At 44.0% G+C, this 14,267-nt stretch overlaps 1 protein-coding gene across 3 annotated transcripts in view; it reads right to left on the reverse strand.

The window, feature by feature from the left end:
* Positions 1-5,138: 5,138 nt before the first annotated feature.
* UBAP1 (ubiquitin associated protein 1) overlaps positions 5,139-14,267 on the reverse strand; it is a 32,110-nt gene continuing 22,981 nt past the window's right edge. For 2 of the 3 annotated variants that reach the window (XM_079329921.1, XM_079329922.1), the window contains exons 4-8: positions 12,698-13,621; positions 9,305-9,343; positions 8,657-8,854; positions 7,263-7,364; positions 5,139-5,831 (exon numbers count right to left, since the gene is read on the reverse strand). In XM_079329921.1, coding sequence (XP_079186047.1) covers positions 5,691-5,831; positions 7,263-7,364; positions 8,657-8,854; positions 9,305-9,343; positions 12,698-13,621 — 1,404 coding nt within the window. In that variant the 3' untranslated portion in view covers positions 5,139-5,690. The remainder of the gene's footprint in view (positions 5,832-7,262; positions 7,365-8,656; positions 8,855-9,304; positions 9,344-12,697; positions 13,622-14,267) is intronic. The other variant, XM_079329923.1, reaches the window with a different exon arrangement.

Raw genomic sequence — 14,267 nt, forward strand, 5'->3', positions numbered from 1 at the left:
TGCCAAGTAAGGGAAACAACTTTGAAGCCAAATACGGGTCTGAACAGAAATGCTCAAAAGCTACCCAGAAAAGCTGCTATACTTAGCAAACAGAAGCCAGGAAAGAGAGGATCCAGCCATCTGCACCTTAAGTATTTGGAAGTCAAGGCAGGGTGTGAACTGCTGTCAGTTTCAGAGGGAGAAAGCCTATTATTGAATTAGTTCTTGGGATGAACTCTTCAGAGCTCCTGGAAGGAGGTGGCTTTAAGTTATGGGTAAGGAGCATTTTAGCAGGTATTTCATACCACAGATTCCATCTGGCACATTAATAAGCACATGGGTTTCATGCTGCTGCCCAGAGGAAGATGCCAGCAGCTGTACCTGCTTCATACCTCGTCTAATGCCTGCACTGAGCAGAGCTTAACAGATTTCTCACATGAAAAGGGGGTCTGCTTGGAGGCCCTGGGCTTCCAGAAGCTGCTGACAGCATTGTTTTGTGAAACTGGTGTTTGAATCAAGGCTAGGGATCCATCAGCCAGAGCCCTGCAGAAGCTCTGGTGCTGCATGCATCACATCTGATCCACAAAGCCAGTCCACTTGCTTTGAAGGCACAAGTGACCTTGAGACATGCTCGCTGACAATGCACTGTGTGAGTGCTCCCACTCCAAAATTAGGGCTGTCGCAGCACATTCATCTGTCTCTGTGTCTCCTCAGTAATGCCTGTGGTAGCTCATTCAAAGCCTGCTCAGTAGCCAGAAATGCCAAGGGGAATGGAGCACTGCTGTCTGACCAGCTGTGGGTTTTGCTGCCTGCCTGCACAGCCTCCCTGAGGAGCCCAGGTTGGGCTGAGCAGCAGGACAGTAATTGCAGTGACACTCTGGGATGAATACTTGGTGCAGACAATCCCAGGAATGTCACCCAGCATAGGCCTGGAGAACAGAAGCAAATCCCACATCACTGCCCTGACTGTTGGGTTGTTTTTACCACTGGTTAGTCTCCATGTTGCAACTGAGACTGGATTTCTCTATGGAGCAGAGAGCAGTTTCTCTGGTTCTGATATGATGGCTCTCAAAATGGTTCCCGTGTCCTGGTCACAGGCCAGCAGCAATTCACACCTGAATCTGGGTTAGAAGCCTCCCTCACTCACCCAGACAGATGAGGCATCCAGGAGCAAGACTGGATGCCATTTCTGCATAGCACAGAGCAGTGGTGCCCGACAGTCACCAGAGAGCTGTAAAGCAGTGGAACATGAGCACTCTGCTAAAACCACACAGGGAGGAGCAAGTGCTTAAAACCAGCAATTCTCTCCACTTCCTAGGGCCAGGGAGGGCTTTCCTGTGAGTAAGGTGAGGGGAGTACAAGGCAGCTGGGTACCCTTCCTGATAGCATAAATTAGATGTGGGCACTTAGTTTCCCCAGCACGTTCTCACTGAGCATGCAGCAAACACTGATGTCAGGGAACAACTGAGGAATTTGGCAAGTCTGTTTGGAACCAAGGAAAAGGTCAGACTGTAGGATGTGTGCACAGGTCACAGGAAAATATGATGCCCAATCAGAAACAGTGTGAAGGAGGAAAATATTCTCTCCACATACTGTCACATTTGGGAGATGAGTATTGGTTGATTGCCCTTTCAGATTTTTAAAAAGCAGCTGAGCAAAGTATGTTCACAGGATTTTCAAGTGTCTTAGAGAAGCTGGATATTCCTAAGCAACACACAAAGATCATTTGTGCAACCCACAGCGCCATGTTCTAACCTCAGTATTTGCAGGCACAACTGGGACAAGACAGATGAGTGACCGAAAATTTTTGCAATCAGAGAAGAGTTAAGTCAGCTGCCAGATGGGAGCCAGCTGTGAATCCCATCTGATGTACTGTGAAAAAAGCAAGTCTCTGGCAGATCTGTGCCCCAGCACCGATTCCCAGAGCAGGAACTATTTGCTCCCTTGAGGAACAGCCAGGAGTTTCTCGGTGTCCACTGAGAAACAACAAATACTCAAAACAACCACATACACAATTTTCTGAGGGAGGTCTGATACAATCTTTTTTTGTAAGGGGGTTATCCAGCCAATCCACATGACTATACCTTCTTAAATATATTTTATTATATCTATTCTCCAAATTTTATTTTCTCGACTGAAGGTGAGACTTGACCAAAATAAAGAAATAAAGCACCTGTCTGTGAAAATCAGCTGATCCTTGGCAATAACAAGGACATGCCTGAAGTGCTGCACACCCCAAAGTTACCAACAATGGTATCCTCCTATGCAACAGAAACTATCACACTGTTGTCAGAAATGGTAACATTTTTCTCTCCCCTTTGAAGGTTATTATCTAGTTGCTTTAATTTTTGTGCAAAAATGTGCTAAATGAACATTTTAAGTGTCATCCCCTTCCTACTGTTTGATATTTCTGACAACTGCTGCAAAAGATTTTCACTTCAACTTGATGAATATGTGTTAAAGTGTCATGAAAGCAATCAAAGAGATTGAGAGAGCTCAGCCATGTACAATCAATTAAACATAGAACTAAAAGGGATTCGCTTTTGTTTGCAGATGCAACAATGACTATTAATGCTTATTAGCAGAGGCTTAATACTTTATTTCAATAGTTGACAGAATTTAAAATAAAATTCAATTTGCTAGAGAACTCTGGTAAAAATCATTTTGGGTAAACACGATCAAAACGCGCATTTGATTAACTGCAAAAGACTAAGTGGGGCTGGAAATCTTCATGAGCTTCCCTTCTCACAGGGCTTGTTAGTATGGAGTTTCAGAAGCCCTGACCCACCTGAATGACCCTTCCTGGCCTGGAGAGCAGACATAGAAAGCTGCTGGCACAGGTTCTGTGCTCCAGCAGACTTGGGGCAGAAGCCACAAAGCCAGGAAAAAAACACCCTGGGGCAGCTGTGGCTCCCACTGCAGGATCAGGATCAGATGCCATGGGGGTGAAGGATGGCTCTGCAGTACCAGAGCCATTTCCAGGCTGCTGCTGTCCAGAACCAGCAGGAGGCAACTCAAAGATGCTCTTGTTCAAAACACAACCACCCGTTTAGGTTCTGCCTCTACACTTCTCACCAGCCCTCTCACCCAGGCATACAGACCTCAGACAGAACCTCAGGGACATAAATCAATGTGACCTGACAGCCTAAAGAAAAGCTCTGAGGTCACAAGTGTGACCAGGGGTGCAGTCAATCTCACCAGCCAGCAGCAGGGCAGAGCCCAGCCTTGCTTCAGCCAGCAGGACCTCCCCACACCCACAATGAACTGTGCCTGGACAGAACACTACCAGATTAACAAGTTCTGCAGAGCACCCTGAACATTGAACTCTGGTGACACTGGATCTCATTACATATTAATTCAGCAATTTCTCTTCTCTAAATCACCCCCTTAATCCCCTCACTTTGGCATTTTCTTCTCTGACATGCCAACGCAGGGATACACTTCATGCCTTTGGCCACCCAACAATTTTAATCCAGAAATGTCCCTGCCAAAGCAAGAGTAGTGTCACCAGGATGGACCCAGGTGGGCACAGCTCTCTGAAATAAGACCTTGCATCTTCACAGGTGCCACTTCTCATCTTCACCTGCCTGCTCTCACCTTTACAAGAGCTCTGAAAGCAGAGTGGTTATTCTATGGGGTTAAGAGCCACACCTTGGAGGGGAACTGTGAAAAAACAACGCACACTAATACAATCAATCAGATATTATTTTATTCAGAGGTTTGGTCTAAATAGTTGTTTCTTTGTTGGCAAAGAGTTCTTGCCCCTTCAGGACTGTCTGGTACCAGACAGGGACTACTGGGGTAGCAATTCTGAGAAAATCAGAACAAGCAACACAACCGAATCCTCTCAGCAGTGACAGTAAAGCAGTTTGAATTTTGTTTTCAAGGTTTTCCAATTAATCAGGAACCCCATTTTCTATTGCATTTATCACCTGGGAAGGAAGAAAAGCTGAGCATTACCTGCATTCACAGAGGCAGCAGATGCTGCCCCTCCAGCTGCTGAATGTCCTTTTTAGACAAGCTTTATTTCAACTCCACCACTAGAAAATGGTGAAGGTCAACACTATAAAGTGTGTGCAAGGCAACCTGCCCTGCTTGTCCTCATCATCCCTCTCCACATTTTGTAGATAATTGCCAGCAGATCCCTCTCTTGCATCATTTTATATAAATGTGTGTAATTCACACAGTTGGAAACCCCACAGAGAATTCCAGGAGTGCACAGTGGGCCCAAATTAAATGTTTTGGTCATAGAAAGTTAACAACATAATAGAGACAAATGCCATCCCCTTTGGAGACCTGATGAGCTGAAACCTCCTACTGAAAAACACAGACTGATGCAATGAGCTGAGACGTTTTGCCCTCCAGCAGTCCAATGCTCCAGCTCCAGGTCTAATGTAAATCTGGATCCCTAGGCTGGGATTTTGACATAAACAAAAAAAAAAAAAAAACCAAAAATAAGCCACAGAGAAGCACAGCACCTTCCACTGCTGCAGTCCAGAGACCTCTGGTTGTTCTGCCCAACAGTGTTCACATGTGCCCACAGGAGCTGGCAGCACCCGGGCGGGCAGGATCCACCAAGTTCCTTGTCTGCCACAGCCAAAGAGCATGAGAGATGGGAACCATGACACTGGGAATTACATTTCAGGGTTTTATTAGTTGCTCTTCTGCAGAATCAAAATATTTAGCAAATTAGAGATTCCTCAAGACTGCTAATATTTCATGTATTTAGAACTTGATAAATGTACAACATAATAATTTGAACTATCAAAAACAACCTCAAACCTGATTTGTAGTACTAGATGTTATTATTATGTAATTCTATAGCAGTGTGAAAAATTTAACTAATGCAGTGAGTGTATTTGTTTTAAAGAAAGTGCTTGAAAGAAACCTCCTGCATCACACTGTGTATTATTTAAAACAAAAATATAACTGACTTACTAGCAGGGCATTGTCTTAAATATCCTACAAGCCCAGGGGATTGAAAATACTGAGCTCCAGCTCTCTGCCTTCAGGTTCAAGAATCAACACAAGTTGCAGGTCCAGGTCAAGTTCACAGCTTACCTGCTTCAAAGGAACTTACCACTCAGCACTGGACACTCGTGTCTGGCAGAAGTGTTGGATGCATGGGTAAAAAACAAAAACCAAGAGGACAAAACAAGTTCTCTCTTTATGCATAGTGACAGTTTCTGAACCAGTGTTTTACTAAGTTACAGACTAACTTTCAACCAAAAAAATAAAACTCCATTGCACTAAAGGTCAAATTTAACCAGGTAATCTGGACTGTGACACAGTCAAGTAATTCAGTACAAGCAGACAAGACACCATGAAAGCAGCTTCAAAGAACCAAAGCATCCTAGTTTCAGAACCAACTTAATATTCTTCTGTCCAACTCCAGTGCAACAATGAGGGGGGAATCACTCCATCTCTACCTATGTACAATTCCAGTCAAGGCTGGGCAGTCTCAACTTTCCGTGGCCAAGCTGGAAAAAGGAAACTTAAGAAAGGACACTTTAAAATTTAATTTAAGAATGAAAGCTGGCCCTCAGTGGAAAGAGAAATGCTGGAGTGGTGCACGCAGGCAGGCTTGCTCAGTCACTCTCCCTTGTATGCAAAAAGCTGGACTCCTTCCTGCTGAGAGCAAGTCACACTGGATGCAAAGGTGGCGGGGCTGGTCCTGCTCCATTGCACGCCAAGAATCCAGGAATGTGTCTTCAGCTGGCTCCTGCACGGGCCATTAGATCTTCCAAAGCATTGTGTTGGTCATTGTTGTGTAATAATAAGACCTCCTTAATGTCTTTTAGTTCAAAGCCCATTTCTTTAAATTGACTCATTAACTGGAGAAGTTCTGTGATCTGAAAGACAGACAGCCTGTTATTTGCAAGAGAAAAGCAGATGGATCAATGCTTGGTGGAGGTTTAGCACAGAGCCTGTCTTCAGCAGCTGGGCATGCCATGATTGTGGATTCCTCCTCCCCAAGCACAGCCCACTCCAGCTCTGTTGGCAAAAAGTCTGCTTGCACAAGAGCCATCAGAGCTCTGGGCTCAGCAGCCCACAGGGACCTTCAGACCCCTCTGTTTGCCATCCTTCACTTTCAAAACCCTCTTCAACCAGGGCACCAAAGCTCAGTCTGCAGGGTGTCTCTTACAGAAGGATATTTATGAGCCTGGCCCAACATGGGATCCCAAAAATGCTGATTACTGGCACCCAGCTGCCCCATCCAGCAGCATCTGCTCCACCTAAATTTTTTTTAAAGTCACTTGGACTTTGGGAACAATGCAGTAGCCCTTGCTATCAGCTGGCTTTTCATATCTAGGGCAAATGGGGAATTAGCACAAACCCCACTGAGTACATATGACACTTTCAACATAAACTGTGAATCCTCCCTGAGCTTTGAAAAACTAAATGGCAAGACATGAGTCAGCTGATCACTTTTATGAACCTACTGCCATTTACAGTTAATCTGCTCCACTCCAGGGGAAAGAAAAATCCCAAACAAGCAAGCAGGTTGAAATGGGCAATCAGGAGATGAGCCATTTCCAATTCTGGGGCTGAGCCAATAGCAAATAGGTTTCTTAATCTCAGTTGCCTTCCATCCTCACACTGCTATTGCACTGTTTACAAGATTATCATTTGTCCAAGAAAGGCAGGAAGGCATATCCATATTTGAGGGGGTTGGGCTGCACCTCTTAAAGACTTCATGTAATAACCTGTCACAAAATAGACTGGAACGCTTGAAAAGATCTTCCTGTCCTCTGCCCGTGCTCTCCACTCCTGTTGTACCTTTGGTGCTGGTAAAGCAGCCAGACAATGAAGCAGACCCCAAAAAATGCATTTTCTATCTTCTTCCAGAGGAAGCCCTAACTCAATTTGCTGAGCAGCCAGGCAGATAGATATATTTGTACAAGGGAGAAAATTCATGGTCAGGGCAGGCTGGCAGGATTTGAAAGAGAATTGGCTGCTGCTGAAGGTAACTGTATCTGTAATCAAGCACCTCACTCACGACAAAACTCTGGGCATTTGTCATATGACCACAATAAGCAGGGTCTTTAAAAAAATCCTGTCCCCATAAAAAGGGATGCAAATGAGACTAACAGAACGGCACAGTCAAATTCTAATGCTCTAACAATTTTTAGCTTTATCAACACAAAGATATCTTTTGGCAGTCAGTTTTGGAAATAAGGCAGCATTACCATGAAAGCCAGAATTACATCAGCCAGAGTAACTGCTGCTGGAATTCCCTGCCATGGCACATTTTTCTATTTCTGCACACATTGCACTCTTACCTTCTCCTCTGAACACTGGTGCATTTCCAAAGCTGCTTCAACAAGAAGTGGATCAAAGCCCTTCTCACAAAGCTGTCCATGTGCAAACAGGTAATCCAAAACCTGTTGGGAATAAAACAAACTGTGTATGCAGAGAGGAACTTGCAGCAGGCAGCTCAATGTCACCTTGGTACATGCAGGGGGACTGAGCATGGTTCTACCCACGGCTCCACCAGGGACAGAGATACAGTCTTTCCTAGAAGAGTTGAGGCACTCCTTATACAAGAGCTTGTTCAGAGAAAGCAGACAAACCCTTCTGTCCTGCTGTGCTCTCTGACCATCCCCTTCGTTCTAGTCAAACCAGCTTTGGAAGCATATCTTTAGCCCTCTTGACACCAGAGCAGAAGTTTCATTGTGTTTTTTATACTACAAGTATTAAAAATGAAACTGTAGGTCCAGCAGTCAGGACATGTCTGCTTTTAGCTTCCTCTCAGACAGCCACAAGAGCTGATGCAATTTGAAAGCAGCCAGCCTTTGAAGATCAACTCAGCATACTGGCAAGTGAGCTGCACACAGAAACTGCTGCCAAATTTCTTATCCATCCTCAGCTATAAGGTGAAGGGTCAGGTAGGCAATGCTAGGTATGCAGAAGAACAGAACTTGGAAGTAGAGGAAGATTTAAAACCACCCTCTTAAAGGACCTTTATTTCCATTTGATACCACAGTTCGCTCCAGTGCAGAGCTTAACCACTCTCCGTGTGTAGGGTACAGGGCCAGCAGATTAGTGCCACAAGCAGGACTCCTGGGACAGCACACAGCCTGCAGAGGGCCAACATGGGAGGGTGGGCCACTTTCTCCTGCTCTGAAGTGTTTGTGTGAAGCAGAGCCACACTTTGCCCAGCAGCACTTTGTGCCCAGTGACGTGGTTTGAGCAGGCAGTGGAGGCAGTGCTCAAGCAGGAAGGAGCAGCACAGGGTGCACAGAAGTCGGTCAGTGGGGCCTTGCAGGAGCCTTTCAGAGCTGTCTTAGGCCTGCAGGGACAATTTTCTACAAGCAGAGATGTCAGCATTGTAAACCCCCATGCTAAATACACAGGAAATTGGCTGGATTTCTGTCACATGGTTCTAAACATGGCAGAGTGCCATGCTAGCCTTCCCTCGGATGTGTTTGTGGCTGCTGGGAATCTCTCCCCCCAGTTTCACACAGAGCAAAGGGCTCATCCCAAACTCAGCATGGCTCCAAACCAGCAGGTGTGGCTGACTCTAGCAGCCTCTCAGCAGAAATAAGCACAAGTTTAGGTGGCAAACCCCTATTAGAGTAACACTATTTCCCCCAAGCATTTTACAAACCCAAGATGGCTTCCCAGCAGAACCAGTATCCCATCAAGCATTTCTTGGCACTGCATGAGCTCTTACCTGGTCTATGTTCTGTCCCTTCTTCTTCATGGCTTTCAGGACGTTCTCAGGTGAGTAGCCCATGTTGACCACAGTCTCCACACAGTGCCTCTCGCTGGGGGAGAGGCCCTGCTGCAGCTCGGCCGCCAGACCGCCCGGCCGCTTCGTGCAGCTGTTGTTATTGGGCACTTTAGACACTGAAAAGTTTTGGTGTGTTACCTAAGGGGGAAAACCCAGAGGCTGTGATGGTCATCTCCTGCATCCCCACATCCTGTTTCTGCCTAGTGCCAGAACCAGTATACCCCATGCAATTAATCCAAAAGGTTTTCCAGAGTGTCCTTGGGAACACTGTTACACACTGTGAGGATGAAATCAAGTAGCTTGATTCCCACCACACTCTTTTAACCCTCAAAGCAATAATCAACAAACCAGATTCTCCACAATGAACCCTCTCCTGCTGGTGTGACAAAGCCTTTAAACACCCAAGCCCTGCAACAGTGAAGGCTGGAATAGTCAATCCCTGCACCTCAAAGGAAGTGCAGATTGCTTCCTTCACCTCAGGTTTACTCATCACCTATGGTTTTTTGTACTCAAAGGAACACCACTTATCAAGATTACTATAAACATGATCAAATGCAAGAAAGCTCACAGGTGTATTTGGAAACTTACCACAGGGATTTCTGTTTCTTGGTAGTCTGGGTGTACCTGCTGGATAAATAAATAAATAAATAAATAAATAAAACAAGTATAAATATGCACCAGTCACCAGAATTTGCCACAGCTGAGGGAGGAGGGTTTTATAGGAGATTCTACCACAGGATGGGAGACTTTAGAGTCCAATCAGGCTTCCACATGAGATGCTGACATTACCCAATGCCTGCAGCTATAGAATCATCATCAGGATAATTCCTTCTCTCAGCACTCTACAAATGGATTATACCCCAAGAAGGATGTGTGTACCCCCACAATAATTATAAGATTGTTTATTCTGTCACTGTAACAGCTGCATGTTCACACAGTTCAGCTCCTGACCAAGTCTACACTGCCAGAATATCTGTGATTAATTTTGATGGCAATTGCCTAAAGACTTCTCTGGACTTTCTAACTACATGAAGGAGCAAGAGAAAAATACACCCCATTCCTATTCCCAAAGCACTGAACTCCATTCACCACATAGGAACAACATGCCACACTGGCTCCAAGGAGCATGTGAGTTTTCTACCCAGCATTGTCCCATTCCCAGCACACCAGCAAGGCTGGGTCATGTCCCTGCAGTGCTGCTGTGCACCAGCTCTGCTTCTGCAGAACCCCCAACCACTTTGTACAACCTCACCCAAGTTAACAGCAAAGTCAGGCCTTGGCCTCACCACAGCTGCACGTTTCAGTTCAATACATTTAGAACTCCTGCATTTTAAACAGAGTGCAAGAAACTGTGGACCAAGAGCCAGAGTTTTCAGCATTTCTTAATTCTCATTATGCCAGCACAGATTGCTTGAAAGTTTGTATAAATCCTTCAAAAAGGCGTTCTTAGTGCCCAAACTGAGCAACTAAAAACCCTCTATAGAAAACCAATTCTGAAAAGATCTATTAGGATTTTGACAAATTCAATTTATTTACAAAAAGATCCCAAATCACCACCAAAGAATTTTTGTGATGCATTCCTAAACATCTTCCAGAGTAAGAATTTCTCTTCTAGAAAACCAATACTGAGACATCATATTCATTCTGATGCACTAGGGTATCCAAGAACCTCTTCTCATGGTGTGTTCCTCACACACATCCTTCCTCCAGACACTTTTTCAAGGACAAAAAGCACTGGAATATAATATACATTGAAATAGGGAAAATATCCCTGAAATCAGCTAGTGGGTTATCACACTGAAAGATGATGCCTCGTTATTGACACTGCAGCCAGGAAAACCAAAACTGTTTCTGACATCAGAGATTCAAAAGTCTGGGAAAGCCAACTGCTTCTAGTCAATCTATTTGAGTTTAATTTCAACCTGCTGTCATCATTAGTCATTTCTGCCTCTGCTAAAGCTGCAAAAACCAATGTACTGAGATTCCAGAAAAAATAAAAGTGAGAAGAGGGGACAACCACAGAACTTATGCACCCTCAGAGAAACCACAGACTTATTTCCATCCAAAGATTTATAGACCCAATTCAGCAGTAAAGCAAAAGCTCCCATGGCAACTGCAAATCCAAAGTCACAATTTCTAATCTTGTGAGGAGAAAAAAAAAAAAAAAAGCAGTATGGCATACATTGTGATATGAGCCTTCTGTTCCCAGCCAGTTTTCATACTCTGAGGGTTTTTTGTTACATTTACTTAAATTATTTTGTTGCATTTACTTAAATTTCTTGCATATCAGCCATCATTTTCCAGTGGAACTATACTGTGGAAATGAAATAAGTATAATCTGAAGTCTTGGAATTTAAACACAAAGAATTAAGTTCTCTCAGTGTAATTATTTCTTGGTTCACTACTTCCAAAGCATAATTAGTTTTTTTAATGGATTAATTTTACTACTTCTTCTAGTAAGTCCACCTTTTTTTCCAGTATGCCTCTTCCCTTACAGCACTGTCAAGAATACATTTTCCCTCTTGTTCTTTATAAAAATTTAATTCAGCAGGGAGATTTGAATAGTTTGAGTGCAAATTTAAGCATCTTAATGCAAATCTAACTATTTGTCAGTGATCTTTCCTCCCCAGAGATGCTTTGTGTTCCCTAGCTGTGGTCATACAGGCCCCTCTCACACCTGTGACCTGCAGCAGTGAGCAGGTGCTCAGCACACTGCTGCTCCTGCCAAAGTTAACAGTACTGGATTTGTTCCAGTCATCAACAAACAGCTGCTCTGCTGTGCTCTGTCAGATACACTATTTTCCAGAATATTAAACCTCACAATTACAAGTGCATTTACCTAATCCTGAAAATAGGTGGGAGAAAAAGGGGAGAAGCAGCATCATTTGTTTCAGAGCACATGGTGTCTCACAAAAAACTACAGTATGCCACTAAAGCCACAGAATCACTGAAACTGCTTATATTGGACAGAGAAAAAACCCAGACTATTTTAGAACAAGCTAGAGGATCTGACTATACAGCTTTCACTAGGTTTCATGATACTGGTGTCCAGATCTGCGGTTCTTCGTGAAAAAAAAACCCCACAAGCTAACTCTAATCTCTGTTCTTATTCACAAAGAGACAAAATCAACACCTGAAGTGAAGTCACTGTCCTCAAAGTAATTTTAGAACTTGCAACAAGATTGAGGAAATGAAGAGTCAATTGCAGAGCTGTAGGGTGACCAACTGTATTATTGGTCAAAAATACAAAATGATGTTCAAGGCTGGTTTTAGTCTCGACTAAGCAATTACTCCATTCTCCTTCACAAGAAAGGGCCAACACAAGATTTCACATCACTATAATTATCTTTCCTGTTAAAGACTAGTTTTTTAAAGGATCTCAGGAAGAAAATTGAAACAAAAAAACCCCAAACAAATAGGCTTACTTCACTGCAGGTCAACTGCAAGCAGTTTTTTCTTCTCTGAATAACACAGCACATCAGTATGTTTTAACATATTATTACTTCTACTTTTTCCTTGAGAAGCCTGCATCTCCCATTATTTCCAAAAAATAAACAAGCATGCCAAGGAAGAAATCCAGAAGATATCTGATTCAAAGCCTAACAGCACTTCAGAACCTGATACATCTCATCTGGGTAGGACAAAATGCAGGACTGTACACAGAAAATGCCTTATATGCCTAGATCAAAGGTGTGCAATTATCAACAACAAATGAGAACTGAAAAGCTGAAAGAAAAATTACTAGAGTTGATCTAAAACATCAAATCTAGGGGGAAATGCAGGGTAATGATCTGAGCATCAGAACTACCACTACAGAGACCTGCTGGATTGGTCAATATGCCACTTAAATTAAGAGGCTGAACAATTCACTCCTAGTAAATGAAGTTATAACCAAAGCCACAGAGCAATTTAGAGGCAAGAGCTGCCTCTGCACCTCCACCTCTCACCAGCAACCCCAGTTCCACTCCACTCCATGTTTACCGTAGTTGACGTGTTTTGAGATGATTCCTCTTCTGTACAAACAGTCGAAACAGCCAAGGAAGACAGCCTGGATGAAGAGGATAATGTCTCCCTGCCACTGTCCTCATTTAGAGCGGAAAGACCAAGCACATGGTGTCCATTCAGTTCGCTGGCTTGACTCTGAGCACAGGTCTGCAAAGAGCTAAGCAAAGTGCCATTGCGGAGACAGGTAGTGCTGTGGAAAGTGCTCGTGAGCTTTGATGATTTCTGATCACCCTCATCGGAGTCAAGCTTAGGGAATGACAGGGATTTGATATTGCTCACTGAAGTGATGGGGGAAAGGGACACTTTGGAAGACAAGGACATCTTTTCACAGTTTCCCAACTGTGGTAAAGTGATAAAGCCATTGGGTTTGTGAAGGGGTTTGAAGTCCAACGTGGCCCTTTCTATGGATGCTAGAACTTCCTCATCTTGCAACACAGACTCAGACCCTCCTTTAGGCAAAGTATTATCTAACAGCTGGGCAACAATTGGCCCAGTAGTACCAACGTGAATTTCAAGGATGTTTTTTAATTCCTCCTTATCATCAATAGTTTTTAATTCCAGTTTGTCGAATGGGTCTTCTTCACATTCAAAATCAGCTGGGTTGAAATCTGCCTTTGGTCGAGGTGGACTGAGGACCTTTTGCTTCACAGAGCTGGTGTTGGCTGGGGTAGGAGTCAGAATGTTATTGTGCTGCAGGCTAGCGAGGATGGGGTTAATAGGAGGAGGCATGGCTTCAGGGCAAGGTCCCTCTGAGAACCCCATCTTGGTTCTGTCCTCTGGAGCTGCTTTTGAGTTTGCTAGAGCTGCTTCTGCCTTGCGTTCAGCTTCTCTCTGGGCAGCCTGAATCTTTTTGATGTCTTCAGCCCACTCAATTGTTTTCTTTTCCAGTGAGAAGTCATACTGGATGGGGGTGGAGGGGAAAGAAGAGAAGGGGAAGTAAAAAAACCCAAAACTATAAGTTATAAGGATCATAGCTGCCACTTCTAACATCAACATAAATTAACACAAAGAGAATAAGAGCTACATTAATTACCTGGAACGGCAACATTTCTTCACAGCCTGCAGATTGACAAAGTTGGCAAACACCAGAAGTACTTAATTTTGCCACTAACAGTAAAATCTGGCTGTAACCTGGATTAGAATACCTCCTTCCTACATTTAGCTTTGCTTTAGAACTGCTCATCATCCCAAGATCAGTTTCACAGCCCTCCCACCCTCTTCCCCAGGACAAGGAAAGCAGCAAGGGGAAGTCTAATGAGTTATTAGATGAATAATTACACCCTGATCTGGCACCAGTGAACTATCTGTGGTCCACAAGTTCCCCAAGTCATTCAGCAGAGTATTTCTGCATTCAAAGGCCAGTACAGTATTAATCAGTTTCCCCTAGAAGATTCCTAAGGGACTTGATAGTAGTGTTAGACCCTTTGGTTTAAGGCAGTATTTTCATTTCCACTCCTCACCAGCCAAAGGGGATACAGTGGCTACACCAATGACAATGCTTACAGGCAGTACCAGATTTTGCTGTAGTTACTGATGTCATAGGATC

This window comes from Erithacus rubecula (genome assembly GCF_903797595.1).
Source record: "Erithacus rubecula genome assembly, chromosome: Z".
In the NCBI taxonomy this organism is placed as follows: Eukaryota; Metazoa; Chordata; class Aves; order Passeriformes; family Muscicapidae; genus Erithacus; species Erithacus rubecula.